Source organism: Aspergillus fischeri, genomic scaffold (assembly GCF_000149645.3).
Source record: "Aspergillus fischeri NRRL 181 1099437636264 genomic scaffold, whole genome shotgun sequence".
NCBI lineage: Eukaryota > Fungi > Ascomycota > Eurotiomycetes > Eurotiales > Aspergillaceae > Aspergillus > Aspergillus fischeri.
In genome coordinates, this window is record NW_001509762.1 from 5928661 (window position 1) to 5948825 (window position 20165).

Consider the following 20165-nt stretch of genomic DNA (forward strand, 5'->3'; position numbering starts at 1 on the left):
ACCGTTTTCGCTGCACCCTTGCTGGCTATTATTTGGCGTGCATATACCCGATAAGTCTGAATCTGTTGAAAAATTGATTATCGCCGCTCATTTTTTACTCGACTCGATTCCCCTGTATTTGATATTTGTGAAGTTTTCGCTCTCGATTTGTTAATATTATCTCCCTTACTCTACTCTCTAACTGTCGCAACTCTCTCACAACCTTGGAAGGCTGTCTGACCTTGGTAACAATCGATATGACTGGCCGGAAGTTTGCGGTTGATGTGATCGTCTGCCAGTGTGTAATGATGTTTATGTTTGATGATTATGATGAATGAATAAAGACCTCTCGATTCTCAACAATGCTCCTTACTGTAGAATATCAAGCTAGTCTCGTGGAGTGGCATTACCCTAGCCATAGTCAGGATTACCTTTCCGCCAAATTCGATCCCTTTACCCTTAAGAAGTGCAAGAAGGTAGCAATATCTGCAGCCCAGTTAGAATTCTGTCTGACAAATGTTCAGACATACGTAGCCTCTTCCCACAAGCAGACCTCTCTGACAGTGTAGAATGTTACCTCCCTTAGCGAGAAGCACCCCGAACTCCTTGCCAGGTCTCTTGGTAACGGTACAGTGATATCGCCTGCTCAACCCGGACTGGTTTACCAACTTTCTCAATCAATACAGAAGATTATGTACGTCATATAGTAGGAATCGCAATCCACACTCGCAGCGTAGCTTTGGATACTCCATGAGAGAATCAGTTTGTACTAAACGTTGCGTATTCTGAATCTATGGCTTGCCTCTATACAGACCCAGCTATGGAGGCGGCATCCTGTTCGATCACAGCTCCTACTTAGGGATAGCTACATGTACTTTAAGAGAAGAACTGAATAGTCCTAAGCCTGATATCATTCTGCCTGCCAGAGAGAAAGAGAGACAAATGGTTAAAGAATCTAAGTACATGCTGCAGTTCACGCTGAGCACCTGAGTGACGTCTGCTCCTCAGGCGCTAGCAAGCACCAACACCAGCACCAGCAACACAAACAAGAAAACATCACTGAGCAGATATTCCGTGAAGTTCTGTTTCCTCGCTAGACGCGCGGTGCTCGCACACACAAAGTGAGATCTCAAGCGAGCCCAAACACCCTCCCAAGCATTGTAGCTGACCATCGATCAAACTCTCTTCATATCCATAGCAACACTTCCATAATTCTTCCATTTTTGCTCTTATTCAACCATCGTGATAAGCACAAGCTTCTGATATCATTGCTCGAGAATCCTTTGAAAAGAAACTGCCTACTACTTCTGCTACGTTGCCATGGCTTCGCAGAGTGGAAACGCGTGGGCGCAGATGAAGGCTCAGGAGCAAAAGCAGCAGCAGCAGACTGCCAACACCAACTTCGATAAAGGTAAGCAGGCATCCAGAATCCAGTGTCTCCTCGACAGGGGTCCACGAATGCTTTTCCCTGAAGACGGAAGAACCTTGGTGCTAATATGCTCGTTTGGTTGTAGTCGCTCAGCAGCAGACTACCAGCTCCGACAAAGGTAAGCAAGCGTTCAATATCTCCTCGACAGGGGTCCACGAATGCTTTTCCCTGAAGACGGAGGACTTGATGCTAATAAGCTCGTTCGTCGTAGTCGCTATACCTCGTAAGGGTCCAGTCATGGGTGCCAGACCAACCACCTCACGCAAGTCGTCGGGTCTCGATTACGACGCTGAGCTGGCCCTTCCCATGCCAAAGCCACGCCACCTTCCTGTGGAAGATAATGGTGAATCCGTCGAGGCTTGCAAGTCGGACGTCATGAGCAACCCTACCATGACTAAGAAGCGTTCCGTCACCGAGCCAGCTCGGCCCGAGGACGTCGAAAATAATAAGGTGGACAAAAACAGTCAGAAAGAAAAAATGAAATCCAGAGTGGCTGCGCTCAGGTCCAAGCTCAGTCTCAAAGATCTTGCAAAGGAGTTCCGCAGGGACAGCTCTAAAAATGAGCCAGCAGCGGGCAATGAAAGCGGACAGATCTATGGCGTGGATACTCAGGACTTCAACGAAGAGAAGCTGTATGTCCCTAAGCCACGAGACCCGGGAGTCTACCCATTGTCTGCACCAACCTTTCCGTTTAGGGACATCAGCTTTGGACAGTTTTCGCAGACGAGCGTTGAATCCTGTGCTGTGGCTCGTTCCATGGCAAACGATCAGCAGCCAAACAACGAAAAGTTGAGCCTTGGGCCCTTTGCGGGCAGAAACGCCATGCAGAGCCCTGTCGAGCGAGAGTCCGAGAGGAAAGTGCAGCTTGATACCCTGCTACTGACTGGCTCTTCTCCTGTGGCCCGCGCAGGCGAGCTCGAAAACAGTGGACAGGCGCAGGTCATCAGAGAGCAACCAAGCATTCGCAGCCTGAGAGCGGAGAACGATCTGGGCAGCCCTGCATCGACAAATATCTCGTTCTATGCGGTGGAAGATGAATTTGCCGATCCGATCTCGCCGTCCATATACGACAATGCCAGTGCCGAGATGACCCCAGACCTTCCAAATACCGCCCACAGACGGGGACGAGTTCGCACGAATGAACATAGATTTCCTGTGATGCTTGCGACTGATCAGCCAAGCTATCCCGCATCTTTCAATCATGGTCACGGGGGAGTTCAGCCTACCGTGATGACAGCATATCAGCCAGCACTCGAAGAGACGCACATCCAGCATTTCAATGCTCAACCTCACGCTGCAGTCGCTCAACACCCCTTCGCTGGTGTTACAAGTCACGGAGGCTACGCTCCTCCTCCACCAGATCCAGACTATCGGAACACAGCGGACCTGGAACAGCAGCTCACGTCCCATATCGAAGCAGTCCATGCCCATATGAACAACGTTGTTCATAGACTTTGCAGGGTACTTGAGAACTCGAACAATTGGTCAAAGGATCAGATTCTGCGACAGACAGACGCCATGTTCGATATTCTGCGTTTAATCAATGCCCGCACGGCAGGCCAGAATGAGGCCGTGTCAGACTTGCACCGCGGTATGACCAATCTTCAATGTCAGGTTGGAGCAATTGAATTTCAAATGAGGCGTATGGAAGAGAGGTTGTTGATCGGTGTCTCGAGCCAAATCAACAAACTGAGAGGAGAAATCAACGCGTCAAGAACGTCGCCTCAGAAGGCGTGTGCCTCCTGCAACTCAGCACCCGATCCGAAGATCACAGGTACTGAGTTGCAGGCGCCTGAAATTACTCCCGTTGTGACCAAGGACAGCGAGAAACAACTGGATAAAAATGGACAGCGGTGTGTCAAGAAGGGTGAAATGGAAGTAAGCAGGAACCAAGACAGGAAGAAAGGAAAGGAGAAGGAAGAAAGCAAGAACGTGTCTGGGGGTGAGGGCTCTTTGACCCAACACAACAACCAAGGACCCGCTCAAAACATTCCGTCCACTACTGTGCCCTTCCGCAGCACGCCTTTAGGAGAGAAACGCCGAGAGATCACAGACTCTCAGGTGAAGAGAGGGGTGAGAAGAAACCCTGCTCAGGAGTCCTCAGGCTCTCCTGAGCCTAAGGCGCCCAAGCTTAGTCGTCAATCTGCAGCCAACTTTGCTCCTGAGAATGGACAGAGTTCACTCATCCAGAACTCACACCTTGACACCAATGAAGGTGTGAAGACCCCTCACAAGAAGGGGATGTTTGGATTCCGCCGCCGGGATGACGGTGAAAGTCGTGCTGGCGGCAAATTCTTGCACACGCCCCGTCGGAATAAGAAGACCAAGAATTCTCAAGGACAGAACGGCCATTCCTCAACGCCTTCTGTCCCAGCTGCTGCAGTTGGAGCCTCACAGCCTTCGACACTCGCCGAGGAGAGCCCAAGCTCCATCCACCCCGCTTTACGCAATGACAAACAGCAGCAGATCATGCGTGATCGGGAGCGCCTCGAACCTCAGCCGCGTACGCAGACCGGACAGACGACCTGTGCAACGGAGAGACCTACCCCGCAGAGACGCGGATTGAAAAATCCGCATCCTCACCAGAACATCGGCACCAGCACACCAACCGCCAACCGCTTGCCCGCAAACGCCTTCGCTGTTACACCCTCTTCGTCTTCGTCACTCAATAGGGATATCCAGTTGCGTCCCCCTGCGGCGGCTGCGCCCCCTCGAGCACCTCTGATGCGGCCGAGCTATGCCGGCCAAACTCCGCATAATATACCTGCTTCCTTTCAGGTTTCTGATCCTGTCTCTGTCACTGCCTCAGCTCAAACGGGGACACAGGACTGGCAGGCTGCAACTTGGTGTCCGGCAGCGCAGAGCGGAGCCTCGCCTGAGAGTAATCAGAGCAACCATAATGCTTAGATCTCAAATCCGGATGAACTTCGTTGAGTATTCGTTTGTTGCGCACCAATCATTGAGATATGTGACTGCCGCTATGGGGCTTTTAGTCCAAACTGAAGTTGGATTGGTATTGTCGACGATAAGACCTGGAGTACATTTCACTCAATGTTTTGCCGAAGCTCAGCGTTCCTATTTGAATTCATGACTGGAAGCATTCCTTAGGACCTGACGAATTTGGTTGCTGGCTTTATTACTTGATGAGGGAGTGATGGATTTGGGTCTATTTGCACTAATGATGTGAGGAGGACGGGAGATTCTTAAAGGACCGTGCGTTCACGTGCTCAATTTACCTACGGGTATCTCCAATGTGTCGATGGCTGAGAAAAAACGGAAGGCCAGAAAAGCACAAAAAAAAAGATATGTGATAGGCTGCACTGGAGAAATGCACGAGAAATTTGTGAAAGGATCATAAACTCAAAAATAAGACTGAAGTCTGGTATTGTAATCGCAGCTCAATTCCGGCCCACAATCAACTTTTCTATATCCGCTGCCGCATCTCTAACCTGAGGGCAATAGTGAAGACGCAGCAACTCGCCTTCCCATACTGTTCCCGCAAATACGTTGGTGGTCTCAACGTCAGCGGCGAAGGGGCTGAACACTCCGTCCCCTTTCCGTTCCTCGCTGTTCCACAATGGTGCGATCCGGCGCGCATGGTGCTTGGCGACTTGGTTCAGAAGCGACAGCGTCGCGAGTGCAGACTTCTCAGGTACCTGGAGAGAGGTTGTCATGAGCCGTTTGGTGAAACTGCCAAGTCGAATGGTAGGTGGCGTTCCATGTGCGCGGGAAAGAAGCGTAGATTGGAGACACCGAAGGAGGAGGACAGTGGGTGTCTGGAAGTTGACTTTGCTCTTGGATCGATGTGTCGAGCCGTTTGCTTCGTTTGAGTTTGGATCAGGCAGGCGAAGTGCCTTGGTGGGGTTGTATTCGACATCGGGGTTGACAGAGAGGGAATAAAGGGAGCGGTAGAGATGTTTGACGAAGAAGCTCAGGTCGAGGTGAAGAGATGATGCCGCTTTGCTAACGTCTTGCCCCTCCAAAAGCGCAAAAGCAGTGATGGTACAGAGCAGAGCCTCTCGTTGAGCGTCTCGCGACGTCGATTCGCTTTCCTCCTGTGCTTCCTCCTCGTCACCATCTTCTACCTCAGATTTATCGGCGTGGCCGATCAAGTCCTTCAACGCTTCCAGCAGATCACCGAAAAAGTCTTGGTTGATCAGGTGTGCGTATTTGGCGAGACCTTCGAGGACGGGACCCATGAGGTTGGGAATGCGAAGCTTCAGGATACGGAAGTAAGTGCCGAAGACAAGCTTCAGTGTCTCCGCTTGGTTCTTGTCTCTTTCTTCGTGGGAAACTAAAGCGTCCGCCTCTTTCATGTCCTTTTCCACGGCCTTTCGCTCCTTCTGCAGCTTGCGCTCTCGCTTGGTGCGGAATTCGCGCTTCTGTTTCGGTTTCTTGCCGTGGAAGGTATTCTCCTCTTCTGCTGGCCGGCGGTCTACCCTATCCCTCGAGCCCTTTGCCGAAAATTCGGAGAGAAGTCGTAGATGGAGGAATGTGTCCAAGACACTCTCGTGTACCCTGAAATCTTTGGCTTTCATCATCTTTGACAGCAGACGAACAGCTTCCAAAGAGACTATTCCATCATTATCCTTCCGAAACACCTCTTCCATTGTTTCTCGACACTTGACGAAATCAGCATCGATCTGCCTTTTTGCGAGACGATTCACAAGGATTTTCAGCAGCTCTGTGCGGAAGTTGAAGTGGGGTACGGAAAGGAGGAGGTTGCAGGCGCAATTGATCGCGATGCTCTTTAAGCCGGGGTCGACCGCTGCAGTATCGCGCTTTGAGGATTTTGTAAGGTCCAATAACTTCTGGACGTAGTGCTTATACCCAGACAATAGCGATTGTTCAAAGCTCCGGAGCTTGCGCACTTCTTTCGAGACTTTCGCGGACATGTCTTCTTCGCTGAGAGGACGAATCCTGTAACCGGGAATAACATCCTTGTAGACAGCAGCCTGCGCAGCGAGGGCCAGCTTCTGTATCGCGACATGTTGGCCGTTCACCACCATATCAGCCATCGTCTTGAAGGAGGAAATGTGCTCTTCCGGGTCCTCGTTGATGATTGTCGCCAGTCTCGCAAGCTCTTCCTTTGTTTGAATAATCTGCAACTTTAATGGAACTTTCGGAGCTTCCTCTGCAGCTTCGTCGTCATCTTCCATATCCTCGTCGTCAAAATCGGCCTCATTTTCATCACCGTCTTCGTCGTCGTCGGTACCGAGAAAACTGTCAGACTCTTCCGCCTCTGGTTCAGACTCGACCATTTGCAGCCCTTCTGCCGTCTTAATGGGCAACCTAGTGTTCTCTTTGTCTTTCTTGCCTAGTTTGCGCGGTCGGCGCTCGTAGTCCTGTTCGAGATCCCATTCGGCAGCATTGCTGTAGAAATCGTTGAGAGAATCACGCGAGGGTCGGGAGGAGCTATCCTCCTCGTCACCGGGAGGACTTAGTCGTCTCCTCTTTATCGTGCGTCCAGGGGCCATAATTTCTGTGCGTGGATTGTTCGAAGTTAGACGGCAATCGTCAAAATTCGGAGTTTGAAACTTTTTTTCTTCCTTTGAATTTTCCCCGAACGCCAAGAATCTCACGCTAGAGCTCCCGCTCCACCTTGTCTAGAATTTTTGTTCCCGCGGAGCTTCAAGAAATTTTTATTCTGATCAAAGCAGAAGCAAAAATGCGTCAACTTACGGAGCAGGAGTTGCAGACACTACTTGCCAAGTTGGCAGGCTATACCGGACGGTCACTCAACAACCTCATCGTGCCCCAGTCCGATTCCGAGGAGGAGCGCCATGTCTTCCGTCTGCAGGGAAACCGAGTGTACTACGTGAAGAAGTCACTGGCAGATCTGTCGACGAGTTTTCCTCGGGACACCCTTCTTTCTCTCGGGACTTGTATCGGCAAGTTTACCAAGACTGGAAAGTTCAGAATCCATATCACAGGTTTGTTTCTTCTGTCACGCATAAATCGCAGTTGCATGGCTCGCTAACGAAGTGGCATGGTTAGCGCTCGACGTAATTGCCCCTCATGCGAGATACAAGGTCTGGATCAAGGACAATGGTATCATGCCGTACCTCTACGGGTCGAATGTCGTGAAAGCGCACGTCGGAAGATGGAGTGAGGATATCCCAGAGCATACAGGAGTCTTGGTATACGACTCGAACGACACACCTTTGGTATGGATGGTCTGCAACGCAAAAGTTTTCTGGATAGGCAACTGACTTGGCTCAGGGATTCGGTGTTACTGCCCGATCCACCGCTGAGATCCGCAAGTTGGATCCCACTGCGATCGCGGTGTTTCGGCAAGCGGATATAGGAGAATACCTGAGAGAGGTACGTCGCTCCGTCTTCTTGACGAGGGCTATTTGGGATCATATATAAATGCTAACCTTTGTGTAGGAAGATACCCTGTTTACGACGTGATAGAAGTCCTTTTCACAGGCAGGATCATATATGGTGTTCGCATACTAGATATCAAGGGATTGTCGCAGGAGTTTGGAGTCTCGCATCTGTTCGGCTACAAAAGTCTTTTCGTCTCTATGTCCAATATCAACTATCATCTTCCGTTCTATATTCTGCTTTCTGCTTTCCGACTCGCCAGTAACACGCCATGATTCATCGGCCTCAGAGTCCGACAGTAGCGCACTATAGCCCTCAAAGTCCATCGGTCATTAGCTCCCATGATGAGACAACCGCGAAACTGTGCTGAATATAGACGGGTAGGCTGGCAGTAGGTAGTCGCGTAAGCTGTTTGCTGTTGAGAAGTCAAACACACCGCCAGACACCCGAGACTGGAGATCTACCTATATATTCCAGATTTTCCACCGAGAAGTAGATCGCAGATTGCATTTCACTCGTAAGGCGACAACTGTATAACCTCATATCGATTTCATGGCTTCGTCGGACTCATACAAAATAGGTGCAGTTGGGCACGTGCCCAGCAGAACATCAGTCAGCGCCTCAAATAGCGAAGATGGATCCTTCCTTGTGTGGACCAAGCATTTCTAGTGAATCCCTTCAGTTATCTCTCCTATAGATTCGGCTCTTTTACTCAACTCTGTTGGCCGCGACCGGTGCCTCGAATCTCACTAGATACTAGCTCAACTCTCACGCTCTCCTCTCGTCTGTCGACTCCACCAGATCTTAACTCTCTCCTAGACTATCGCCCGCCATCACCCCGCCATGCCACCTTACTCCGGAGTACAGAAGCAACTGATCTCTCAGTTTGTGAACTTCACAGAGGCCAAGGATGCAATAGCAGCAAAGGTATGTTCTGCAGAAATCAGTCCAGCTGATCATCGAAACCCTGCCAAAGTTGTCACTTTTTGAGTTCGGATCACGTGAAATTTTACATTGTCCATCATCGCTAATCGTCGTGGGCTTTACAGTTCCTAAAAGCACATAGATGGAATGTAGAGGAAGCTATTGATGCGTAAGTATTTGAATCTGTTCCTTTGCTTTGATTCTTTTGTAAAGATTCCTGTTATGAGTTCGTTCTTTTCTCCATGCTCGACGTCTGCATGAGCTTCACCGAATCTAGAGCGGTATCTGTTGCCTGGGCCCAAATGTGTGGTACATAAGAAGTGTTAGTACTCCTTTGGAACAGGATCAGTTGTGGGCCACCGCTCTTTGGATCATACTCTACCATCGCGTCGCGTCCTGCAACTTGTTCCGGAGTATCTATAGGATGGGTACTCGTGCACTCAACTGTACATCTAGAGACATCAAACTCAACGACGCCATACCCGATGCACGTCATACTGGACGAACGCTGAATCACATTCCATATCTGCTGAATGGGATGTTCTGTGTGATTCAGCAAGCAGTGGGAAGTGTATGTGTGTTACTGGTGCCTTTCCTGCTCTCAGATACGTACATAGTATCTTCCCGCTCTGGCTAGCCCTATCAGTTCTTTGCGTTGCAGCCAGTTGGATCTGGAAATGATCAATCACGCTATGTTGGTAATTTCAGAATGGCATGCATTATACGCAGGTATCCACACTACCTTGCGCTGTCAAAGCCAAGGTCCTATCATCGAGCGACAACTCTTCCTGAGTGAAACAGCTGCTTCCGTCGTGAACGTCGAGCTTCCGAGCGACTTGCAATGCGCGTCAGATGGACTGAGCTTAGAGTCGGCCGACAAATTCCTAGTATCCGTGGTCTTCTTCAAGTGTGCTCATTGAATCAGAATGTTTCGGCGGATCTTGACTCTATTTTATCCGCGATTGCTTCTTTGTTTGAATCTTGAAAATTTGTCTCTGAGCGAAGACTAATCTAATTGTCAGTTACTTCCAGAGCCCACAAAGCAACGGAGGAAGCACTTCTGCCCTCAATAAGATTTTCGACTCGTATCGAGGTATTTCCTTGTTGAAGATCCTGACCCCAGCTGGTCGCCGTGCGATTTGCTAATTGAAGCTTAGATGCACCTGAAGAGAACCCTGACGGGATTGGTATTGAAGGTGCCATGAAGTTCCTGGGGGATATCCAAGTACAACTAGACGAGGTGGCATGCCTGGGAATCGCAGAGCTTCTCAAGTCGCCGTCCATGGGTGAGTTCACAAGAGAAGGCTTTGTAAATGGCTGGAGAGGCGTTGGGTAAGTGAACAGTCGACCTTAGTTGATCCCGTCCTGCACTCGTGTATTCAACTAACATGGCGTTATAGATGTGATAATCTACAAAAGATGATTGCTCATGCTGCGGACATTCGAGCTCGTATCCCGGCTGAACTAGACCTCTTCCGCCGCGTTTATCGCTACACATTTCCTCTCTGTCGTATGCAAGGCCAGCGGAATCTGCAGTTCGATATTGCCGCAGAACAGTGGAGATTGTTCTTTACGCCCGAGCACGGTGGCATTCAGTGGAACACGCCTACGACTCCCTGGTTGGACTGGTGGATTGAATATCTGGAAGAGCGCGGAAAGCGACCCGTGAACAAGGATCTGTGGGAGCAGGTTGAAGTGTTCCTGCGCAAGACCCTCGAGGATGAGAACTTTGGTTGGTGGAGTGCTGACGCCGCTTGGCCGGGGACCCTGGATGAATTTGTGGGTTGGGTGCAGGCGAAACGGGGCAAGTCTGCGGAGGAAATGGAGGTCGAGTGATCACTGGCAAAGAATGATGGAGTGCATTAATCAGTCTTATTAGGCATGGCCTGATCACCCTCCTCATCAAGGTTGTGTGCCATCCTTCCTACTCCGTGAAAGTATGTGTAAATGAGCAATTCAACTTCTCTAGCGTCGACAAGGTCTCACTATGTTGCTGGAGGACTGCTGATCTATCATCTAGTAAAAGACAAGTCCGAAATCGAGCTGAAGTCCAAACAACCGTAACAGATAAAAAGAAAAGGCATATCTTCATCTCGACATCAGGGGAATCACTGGGTCGAAGAGAGATGTCACATGAGACATGTTTAAGAAATAAATTGGCATGCATCATATGCATGCAAAGCAGTCCGCCAGCCGCAAGCCCAATATCCGAGGATTCAACAGGTCCCCAAATCTTGGTCCTAGTTTATCGCGCGGCATGGGATGGTCTGGCGAATCGCTAGATATATTCGCATTATTTACCGGTAGTCGCCGCCCTTCTCGTACTCGCTGCCGGGGCCACGGCGTTCAGCGTAGCGCTGCTGCATATTAGCGGCGGGGCTCTACTTGAAAAGAGAAGATGACTGTACCTTTCTCAGAGCCTCCAGGCGCTTCTTCTTGGTGTGAGTGTTGACGTAGGTCCCGATGAAGAATCCGATAATGTTGAAGAATGGCACCCAGGTGTGTTCGGGAAGGAACTTCTGGGCGAAAGCGAGCGCCAGAGGTGACGTGATCCAGCTGACCTTCATGACGGGCATGAAGCCGGCCTTAACGGTTGCGCGGACCTGGTGTAAGGTGCGCGCGCCGGCGATGATAGCCATCGACGTGAGGTAGACTGCGTTTTGAATGGGGGAGACCTGCAATTGCGATTGCAGTTAGCATTTGCCGCGCTGAGTGACATGCACTAGCCGTTTGGCGAGTGCATAGGACATGTATGACAGAAACGTACGATCAGGTTGCTGGCGAGGATCTGGAGGATCTTAGCCTTCAAGCTGGTGCGACCAGCAAAGACTTTCTGGAGGATGCCGACGAGCAAGTGGCCCAGAGGCGCACTGATGAACATGCCGTAGAGGGTCATCTTGGGCACCCGAGCGCTGAAGTAATGCCCATGTTTGCTGACATCGTTCGCAATCCAGGAAGCTAGGACTTCTTGGAGACCGGAAAGCAGACCGGATGTCAACATCTTCGTGCGCAGGGGATTCGACTGCAGTTGACGCAGATAGAGCTGTGCCATGTTCAAATGCCCGGTCAGCCATCGTTCCGCGCAGTACTCTTCCGTGTCGATCAGCAGCAGGTTAAACATACAGCGAGGTAGCCTGTCTGAGCATTTCCACCCGTCAACCGCTCCCCGACCTTATGCGCCAATTCCTTGGTATCCGCTCGGATTGACTTGGTGACCTCTTCCTGAAACTTGACCGACATGGTTGCTGGTGTTTATTGGAACTTGCGGGTCGGTAGACAGATCGGGTAATGGGGGCGATAAGAATAGCCGATAGCTATGCGCAGTGAGAGAGACGAGTCAATCACAGAGGGTCAGGAATGAGAACGACCACAATTGATAATCGACGGAACGAGAAAATATGAGGGAGAGGTGGGTAAGGAGGCCGCTAGGTTGGATAGGAAGAAAAATCGTGGGGTTGGACAAGAGGACGTTTAAAGAGAGCTAAAGGGAAAGGGGGCCGGCCGCTGTTTGTTTACGTGAAGAGGAGGCTGGAGAAAGACAGAGAGAGACGGTTATTGATTGCACCAGGGAGCTTACCGAGGCAGCCTGGCCCAGACCACGACACAACAACAACAACTAGGATATAGCAAGAAAGGAGAACAGAGGAACCAAAATGTCTTACTTGCAGCAGCTCCGGAGAGTTATGTGCATGCAATTGATCGAGATATAGACAGACAGGATGTAATGGGGCCCAAACGCCGTTCCTGAGATGGAGATAGATAAATAATATCGGTTATTAGTTGCTTGAAGGTGGAGGGGGAAGATGCATCTCCGATCTCTGAGAACAGCTTCTTATTCGGCCACGCGGTCGGCAGATGGCGGGTGAATCCTTACAGGCCAGGCAACTTCGGGCACCTCCGACATCTGGGGAGCTCTTCCGATATGGTGTTTCTTGGGACCTTTTTGGCTGGAATTAGATTTGTTTGATTCTGCTACAGGTGTCCATCAGTCTATGCTGTTGTTTAAAATAAAGGTAGCGGTCTTTCAGTGTGCATAACACTGTTGCCATCATATATCACTCTGTTAGGCATGTCTTATTATGCACAAAGTAGAATAAAGAGAAGTTACAATGAGAAATAAAGATAGGGAAAACACTACAGAGTATAGTCAGAAGACATAGTAGAAGGAGAATCTAGCCATCAAGCTGCTGCTTAGGATGAGTTAGTGAACCATGTCCCTGCCTCTATGCTACATAAACAACAGGACCTCAACCAAAATAACCATCAACTATGATGATATCTAGAACCAGAGAAATCGCTTCAAGCTCTTTATAATCTCCTAGAGCTCTGAGACAATATGCTTAACTCTTTCACTCATCTATCCGCCACAGTAGAAGTTATGATATAAGGATGGTCTCAATAGGAAAGCACCTACGATCAACTGACTCACTGCAATCAACATCACCATGGCATCGTCGCCGAGAACACCCCATTCACATTTTCCCTTGGAGTGAGAAAGCACACAGTACAATTTCAGCTGTCATGCCTCCTCCTAACACCCCACTTCTCTCTTCATAGCCAACATCTCACGCATATGCAAAGCCATGGCGGACAATGGAGAGGGGAGCTCGAGACCTCCTGTATGGCACAGCAGAGTCCCCGAAGCGCAGCCTCCGCGAGTTCCATTCCCTCGCATCAACCCGCCTCCAGTGCCTAGGCCTGAAGACGTCCTGCCTGATATTTTTGAGCAACGGCCGGACATATACCCAGGAAGTACATGGCGAGGATGGCGTCTTCGAGCACCCTTTGGCCTGAAACACAACCTTCCGCAGTATGAGATGAACAAACAGTGTACTCATGGCATTATGGTTCGCCGGTTTGTGGACGATCGTATACTTTGTCCCAACTGCGCTCGCCAGCCCCTACTCGGATGGTTGCTCCTCTGCGTCGAAGATCTCGATCAACCAAACGGTCCGGGGCTGTCCCGAGGAATTTCCAGGGCCATGATAAACGGTCATTACACTTTCAGAGAGAGAACGATCGTCAGGCAACAGAGGGCAATCGTGTTGCAGCATATGGAGCAAGAGTATGGGCCGGCAGCAGCTCCGTTTTCACACATCGAAGTCATCCAGGGAGTCGAACCGGGCGACGAGGACGATGACAACGGCAACGATGGACTGCCCACAGAGAGAATGGAGGGTATCCGTCGGCAGAATCAGGTAGAATCAATACCTTACCCGGAACAACCTTCCAGGCAGCCGCGTCCAGCTTGCCGATTCTGGTGCTGCTACCATTGTATGGATCATATCCCTGAGCGTGCCTTCATCCATCTTGACGGCTTTCTCAACGATCCATGTACTGCGATCACCCTTCCATGGGAGCTCGGCAACAAAAGGGTTTCCGACATTAGGGTTGTCCGCAACTTGGACAATCATTACAAGCAGAGGGAGCATTTCTTCGGGCCGCCGACACCTTCTTATACATCATTCGAGAGCATGAGTCTCGCAATAATGCAGCCTCAACTCGTGCGCTTTTGCGCAATTGCCTCACGAATTGATCTGCGTAGTCTTTGCGATCCCTTCGAAGTCAGAGAGATTCCAAGCGCGGGTCTTATTGCCGAGCTGAGTGACAGCGGATTAGGACATTCCTTTTTGAGCGGCGGCTCGAGAAGCATCTTGATAGCTTATGCCGAAGAGAATGCCATTGAGGCTGCTGAAGTACGGAGCACTCATGAGCGTGAAAGTGACCTTGATGTCGAAGTGGGCGATGATGATTATGGTTTGGAATCGCTATTTCGCAGTACGACTTTTGACATTTGCGATTCGAATGATCACGCCAATCAATAGCCAACCAACTCACTGAGCAGAACAATCTGATGCGGGAATGGAGCCCAAATCTGTTGGATAGGTGAATCTAACTGCCCTTGAGAATGCTGTTGAAGCTGTTCATAAGTACCTGAAACCTGTCTGGTAATCTTATTCATTGGCTATCATTGTCATCATTCATCTTTGGCCAATAAATCACAATGCAAGGATTGCTTGGGAAGAAATCTTGGTTTCCTCCACATTCGGGTCAAGCCAGGGCTAGGGAGACCTCTGGAGATACTACTTGTACTCAGTTGACCTTATGTAGTAGCTTCGAACGTCACGAACCGACCTCTGCAGATCGAATGCAGATTGAATTATGAGTATTTCGAATGCACCGTGGACTTGTGATTTTCCTTCTTGTTGAAGTTGGACGTCTTCGATTTTATCGCACGCTACCAGGTGTCCAGCTGCCTGCGCGCTCCGAATTCCGAGCCTCGGCTGAAGCGCCGTGAGCATAGATCCTCATCAGATGCTCCATACTACTAATCTCCTTAAATCTCAGAACTCAGCCACGCGACTTTCTCCACAACTTTTTCTAAGTATAGTCAGACAGTCAGACACCACCATGACAGACTCAGAAAAGACACTCGTTTCGTCAGAGCCCCCTGTGGCACATGAAATTGAAGCGCCCAGTGTGGGGAAGCCTGTCAGCCCCGCGGGGATTCCACCGCCGGTGCCGTCCTCTTCGGCGAGGAATGATACTCAACGCAAGCTGCTGGAAGCTCTCAAGGCAACAGACTACAATATTGAACGTCTAGACCGGTAAGTGCATGTCAATTCCAACGCCCTCTGCTATTGTCAAAGCGATGCGACGCATATGTGACTAACAACGAATACGCTCCGTAGACTCCTTTCCACAGCCTACGGTCAAGAAAGAGTCTTCGCAGCTACCGGATATCTCACTCATGCACTTCATCATCTCATTACTTCTGCGCCATGGATCGCTGTACAAACGCGTCTGGGCCTTCTCGCCCGGTTGAACAACCGTACGAAATCTACACGCAACACCACCGCTCCGTCCTCGTCGCCGCAATCCCGGCTCCTCGCCCTTTCCTCTCTCATGTCTGAGACCCGTTATACCATCCGGCTCTTGGGTCTAGTTCCCCTCTGGACATGGGGATCCGCTACTCTGAAGTCACCACCTTCGGATCCCATTATTCGCAACTTGACCCTCGCCCAGGTGGCTGTGAACATGGTATACCAATTCCTCGAGAACGTGGGCTACCTGGCATCCAAGGGTGTCATCTCGAAGAAATGGATTGATCGATGGGGGGGCATTAACAAGTGGTATCTGTGGAGTATCCGGGCCTGGTTCGGCCATATTATCTTCCAGTTCTTCGTGCTATGGAGACAGGTTGCCTTGCGGAGGAGGAAGATTGCAAGTGACCCGGCCAAGGCGCAGACAAAGGAGGGCCAGGAGGAACTGAGGGCAGAGATTCGTGCCTGGAAGAAGGCTCTGGTGAACAACGTTTGCTGGGCTCCGTTGTGCCTTCACTGGTGTTTCGAAAATGGCGTTGGCATCCCCAATAGTTTGTCGGGTGTGATCAGTTTCATGGCTGGCGCTTGGGGATTCTACGATCTTTGGGCTGCGACTGCGAAGTCATGATCGCAATTCGGTGATTCACTCGTGTATGATTCTGCTCCGTCTTCTTTGGTTATATAGAGAGGTAGATATCATGCATGCAACTCTGTAACTTTGCTATTAGTCCAGTCTCTGTGGCTGTTGTTGGATTTTAGCTTTATCCAATCTACATTACCTCGGCGGGTATACGACCGACCAGCTCGTTCCTGTATCAAGAGCGAGAATGCCCCGTATCATACATTACAATGGACGGCACGATAATGAATGCATGCCAGCACCAGGCCTGGTTCACTGCCAAGAACACTTGTTCCTATATTGATGCCTCAGGCACATAGGCAATGTATGCCCTGCGGCTGTCTGCCAGGGTGGCAAACCCATGCATGAAGCTTAGCATCTGTGAAGAGCATTGTCATCTCAAAGGGAGAATGAAGACTGATAAGGACACGTAGTTACGCAGCATGGATTTCAAAGCAAATCTCCGTCCCTCTGGTGGTTGGATACTACCATCTTCCATTCGCTTCTTCCTTTGGGCGGTGGCGGCATCTGTGGCTGATGAACCTGAGGCGGCTTAAGTCATCAGTCCGACAGGCACCGAACCTATCGTCACCTCTTTAACTGGAGCTGTTGCTGCCAACCTCCGAACCTCACATCCATCTCTCTTACATCCAACTGCCACCTCTCTTCACTTCCCTTCGTCCCCCAGACACTTCATCTCGTCTGTCGGACTCTACAACTCTCTCGTCGTTTTCTTCAATTTCCCTTTCTCGCTTTTTTTCGCCTACTTGGCAGTTGAGCTCACCCGAGCGACGTCCTTGATACCTGCAGATCGTCTACGTTGCTTCAAGAGCTTGTTCACACAACCACTGTATCTCAGTCTTCTTCGTCAAAATGAGCGCAGAACCAGACCACGCTCACGATAAGAAGAGGGTGCACCTCCAGTACGTCCTTGGTTTCTTGGTTCTTCGTCTTACAGGGTCCTCATGCTAACGAGCTAACAGCGACGCCTCGGGCGCCGAGAAGAAAGAGGTAAAGTTCTAGTGGCGTCGACAAGCGGTCAACATTAGTACTGACTCTTCAAACGCAGGAGCTCGATACCTCTACAGCCATCCTCAAGAAGAAGAAGAAGCCCAACTCGTTGATGTAAGCGCACCGCACGCTGATGGCTATTGAAGTGGCGGGCGTGGAAACTGACTTAATTTGCCTAGTGTGACCGATGCCGTCAACGATGACAACTCAGTTATTGCCCTTTCCAACAATACCATGGAGACGCTCCAGCTTTTCCGTGGTGACACAGTCTTGGTGAAGGGCAAGAAGCGGAAGGATACCGTTTTGATTGTGCTTGCTGATGATGACCTGGATGATGGAAGCGCCCGCATCAACCGTGTCGTGAGACACAATCTACGTGTCAAGCACGGTGACATTATCACCGTTCACCCTTGCCCAGATATCAAATATGTAGGCTTGCCTATAAATATCCCCTCAAAGAAAATGGAAAACTAACCCTTCATTTCTCTGCAGGCCAAGCGGATTGCCGTTCTTCCCATTGCAGACACCGTAGAGGGTCTGACTGGATCCCTTTTCGACGTCTACCTCGCCCCATACTTCCGTGAAGCCTACAGACCCGTGAAACAGGGAGACCTGTTCACAGTACGTGGAGGTATGAGACAGGTGGAGTTCAAGGTTGTTGAGGTCGATCCCCCAGAGTACGGTATTGTCGCACAAGATACCATCATCCACTGCGAGGGCGAGCCCATCCAGCGGGAGGATGAGGAGGGCAACCTGAACGAGGTCGGTTATGACGATATCGGTGGTTGCAGAAAGCAGATGGCGCAGATCCGTGAATTGGTCGAGTTGCCTCTGCGTCATCCTCAGCTGTTCAAGTCCATCGGTATCAAGCCGCCCCGTGGTATTCTGATGTACGGTCCTCCTGGTACCGGTAAGACACTGATGGCTCGTGCCGTTGCGAACGAGACTGGTGCCTTCTTCTTCCTGATCAACGGTCCCGAAATCATGTCCAAGATGGCCGGTGAATCCGAGTCGAATTTGCGCAAGGCGTTCGAGGAGGCCGAGAAGAACTCTCCCGCCATCATCTTCATTGATGAAATCGACTCCATCGCCCCTAAGCGTGAGAAGACCAACGGAGAGGTCGAGCGCCGTGTCGTCTCTCAGCTCCTGACTCTGATGGACGGCATGAAGGCTCGTTCCAACGTTGTCGTCATGGCCGCCACTAACCGCCCCAACTCCATCGACCCTGCCCTTCGTCGTTTCGGCCGTTTCGACCGTGAAGTGGATATCGGTATCCCCGACCCCACTGGCCGTCTTGAGATCCTGTCCATTCACACCAAGAACATGAAGCTTGCTGAGGACGTCGATCTGGAGACCATTGCGGCTGAGACTCACGGCTATGTCGGTTCCGATCTTGCCTCTCTCTGCTCTGAGGCCGCTATGCAGCAGATTCGTGAGAAGATGGATTTGATCGATCTTGACGAGGACACCATCGACGCTGAGGTGCTTGACTCCCTTGGTGTTACAATGGAGAACTTCCGTTACGCCCTCGGTGTGTCCAACCCCTCTGCTCTTCGCGAGGTTGCCGTCGTCGAGGTTCCCAACGTCCGTTGGGAGGACATTGGTGGTCTGGAGGAGGTCAAGCGCGAGCTCATTGAGAGCGTCCAATACCCTGTGGATCACCCCGAAAAGTTCCAGAAGTTCGGCCTTTCGCCATCTCGCGGTGTTCTGTTCTATGGTCCTCCTGGTACTGGTAAGACCATGCTTGCCAAGGCCGTGGCGAACGAGTGTGCTGCCAACTTCATCTCGGTCAAGGGACCTGAGCTTCTGAGCATGTGGTTCGGTGAGTCTGAGAGCAACATCCGGGACATTTTCGACAAGGCCCGTGCTGCTGCCCCTTGCGTCGTTTTCCTTGACGAGTTGGATTCGATCGCCAAGTCCCGTGGTGGTTCCGTCGGCGACGCTGGTGGTGCATCTGACCGTGTGGTCAACCAGCTTCTTACTGGTAAGTTTGACAAACCCTGCGATATAAATTAACTGTGACTAATGAATGCTTTAGAAATGGACGGCATGACATCGAAGAAGAATGTGTTCGTCATCGGTGCTACCAACAGACCCGAGCAGCTCGATGCTGCCCTGGTCCGTCCTGGTCGTCTCGATACCCTGGTCTACGTACCTCTGCCCGATCAGGCTTCTCGTGAGAGCATTCTTAAGGCTCAGCTCCGCAAGACCCCTGTCGCGCCCGACGTTGATATCCCCTTCATTGCCAGCAAGACCCATGGATTCTCTGGTGCCGATCTTGGATTTGTCACCCAGCGCGCCGTCAAGCTGGCCATCAAGGAATCCATTGCCGCTGATATTGAGCGCCAGAAGCAGCGTGAGGCTGCTGGAGAGGATGTCAAGATGGAGGATGAGGGCGAGGAGGAGGACCCGGTGCCCCAGCTCACCCGTGCTCACTTCGAGGAGGCTATGAAGTCGGCTCGCCGCTCCGTCAGCGATGTGGAGATTCGTCGTTACGAGGCTTTCGCTCAGAGCCTGAAGAACTCCGGTGGGAGCAGCTTCTTCCGCTTCCCCTCTTCGGGTGAGATCCAAAATAACGACACTTTCGGTGAAGCCGGCAATGATGATAGCCTCTACGACTAAATGGGTGTTCTCTAATGAGCTTGGTCCGTTTTCATTTTACAGTCTCCTATCCTCTAGTAGCTAGATCTAGCCTCGGCCTATGACCCTGGGAATGTTGAACGGGATTCACCTGTTGACACGAATGCGTATCTATTGTTTTACATTTTGCTTACTTCTTACGATAAAGATTCCTTGAGCTTGTATCTCCCGCATACGCCTCATGTATGGGTGGACGAGGAAGATTGATACATTTGAGCTTGAGCAGTTCATTTTTATAGCTTAGAACGTAAATGAGAAGGTTGGTTCTTAAACCTTGTACAATGATCGGATATGGTATCAAGTGACAAAAATCCCATCCCTCTAGACTCCCAGAAACTGCGACTGAAAAACCGTAAGCCATGACGAACGCCTGCATGAGCCAAAGTAAAGGTATCCCCAGGAATGGAAG

General features: G+C 50.6%; 8 protein-coding genes across 8 annotated transcripts, besides 1 other annotated feature; 6 read left to right on the top strand and 2 right to left on the bottom strand.

Annotated features, from left to right (window-relative positions):
* Window positions 1-1299: 1299 nt before the first annotated feature.
* NFIA_092350 (uncharacterized protein) lies at window positions 1300-4315 on the top strand (the record flags this gene model as incomplete). The annotated part of the gene is made up of 2 exons (XM_001261170.1): window positions 1300-1390; window positions 1494-4315. The coding sequence occupies 2 exons, from the start codon at window positions 1300-1302 to the stop codon at window positions 4313-4315; spliced, it is 2913 nt and encodes a 970-aa protein (XP_001261171.1).
* A 491-nt stretch (window positions 4316-4806) lies between these two features.
* NFIA_092360 (nuclear export protein Noc3) lies at window positions 4807-6885 on the bottom strand (the record flags this gene model as incomplete). The annotated part of the gene is made up of 1 exon (XM_001261171.1): window positions 4807-6885. The coding sequence occupies one exon, from the start codon at window positions 6883-6885 to the stop codon at window positions 4807-4809; it is 2079 nt and encodes a 692-aa protein (XP_001261172.1).
* Window positions 6551-6619: a microsatellite.
* Window positions 6886-7076: 191 nt separating the features above from the next.
* NFIA_092370 (ribosome biogenesis protein NIP7) lies at window positions 7077-7780 on the top strand (the record flags this gene model as incomplete). The annotated part of the gene is made up of 3 exons (XM_001261172.1): window positions 7077-7341; window positions 7406-7575; window positions 7631-7780. The coding sequence occupies 3 exons, from the start codon at window positions 7077-7079 to the stop codon at window positions 7778-7780; spliced, it is 585 nt and encodes a 194-aa protein (XP_001261173.1).
* A 2083-nt stretch (window positions 7781-9863) lies between these two features.
* NFIA_092380 (DCN1-like protein) lies at window positions 9864-10498 on the top strand (the record flags this gene model as incomplete). Its single annotated transcript, XM_001261173.1, has 2 exons — window positions 9864-9994; window positions 10063-10498. 2 exons carry the CDS (start codon window positions 9864-9866, stop codon window positions 10496-10498), a joined length of 567 nt encoding a protein of 188 aa, XP_001261174.1.
* A 461-nt stretch (window positions 10499-10959) lies between these two features.
* NFIA_092390 (Mpv17/PMP22 family protein) lies at window positions 10960-11902 on the bottom strand (the record flags this gene model as incomplete). Its single annotated transcript, XM_001261174.1, has 4 exons — window positions 10960-11019; window positions 11071-11337; window positions 11430-11705; window positions 11786-11902. 4 exons carry the CDS (start codon window positions 11900-11902, stop codon window positions 10960-10962), a joined length of 720 nt encoding a protein of 239 aa, XP_001261175.1.
* A 1343-nt stretch (window positions 11903-13245) lies between these two features.
* Window positions 13246-14487, top strand: NFIA_092400 (uncharacterized protein; the record flags this gene model as incomplete). Its single annotated transcript, XM_001261175.1, has 1 exon — window positions 13246-14487. The coding sequence occupies one exon, from the start codon at window positions 13246-13248 to the stop codon at window positions 14485-14487; it is 1242 nt and encodes a 413-aa protein (XP_001261176.1).
* A 586-nt stretch (window positions 14488-15073) lies between these two features.
* Window positions 15074-16114, top strand: NFIA_092410 (uncharacterized protein; the record flags this gene model as incomplete). Its single annotated transcript, XM_001261176.1, has 2 exons — window positions 15074-15270; window positions 15355-16114. 2 exons carry the CDS (start codon window positions 15074-15076, stop codon window positions 16112-16114), a joined length of 957 nt encoding a protein of 318 aa, XP_001261177.1.
* An 864-nt stretch (window positions 16115-16978) lies between these two features.
* On the top strand, window positions 16979-19738 carry cdc48 (AAA family ATPase CDC48; the record flags this gene model as incomplete). Its single annotated transcript, XM_001261177.1, has 6 exons — window positions 16979-17028; window positions 17089-17116; window positions 17175-17230; window positions 17296-17545; window positions 17609-19100; window positions 19155-19738. 6 exons carry the CDS (start codon window positions 16979-16981, stop codon window positions 19736-19738), a joined length of 2460 nt encoding a protein of 819 aa, XP_001261178.1.
* Window positions 19739-20165: the final 427 nt, after the last annotated feature.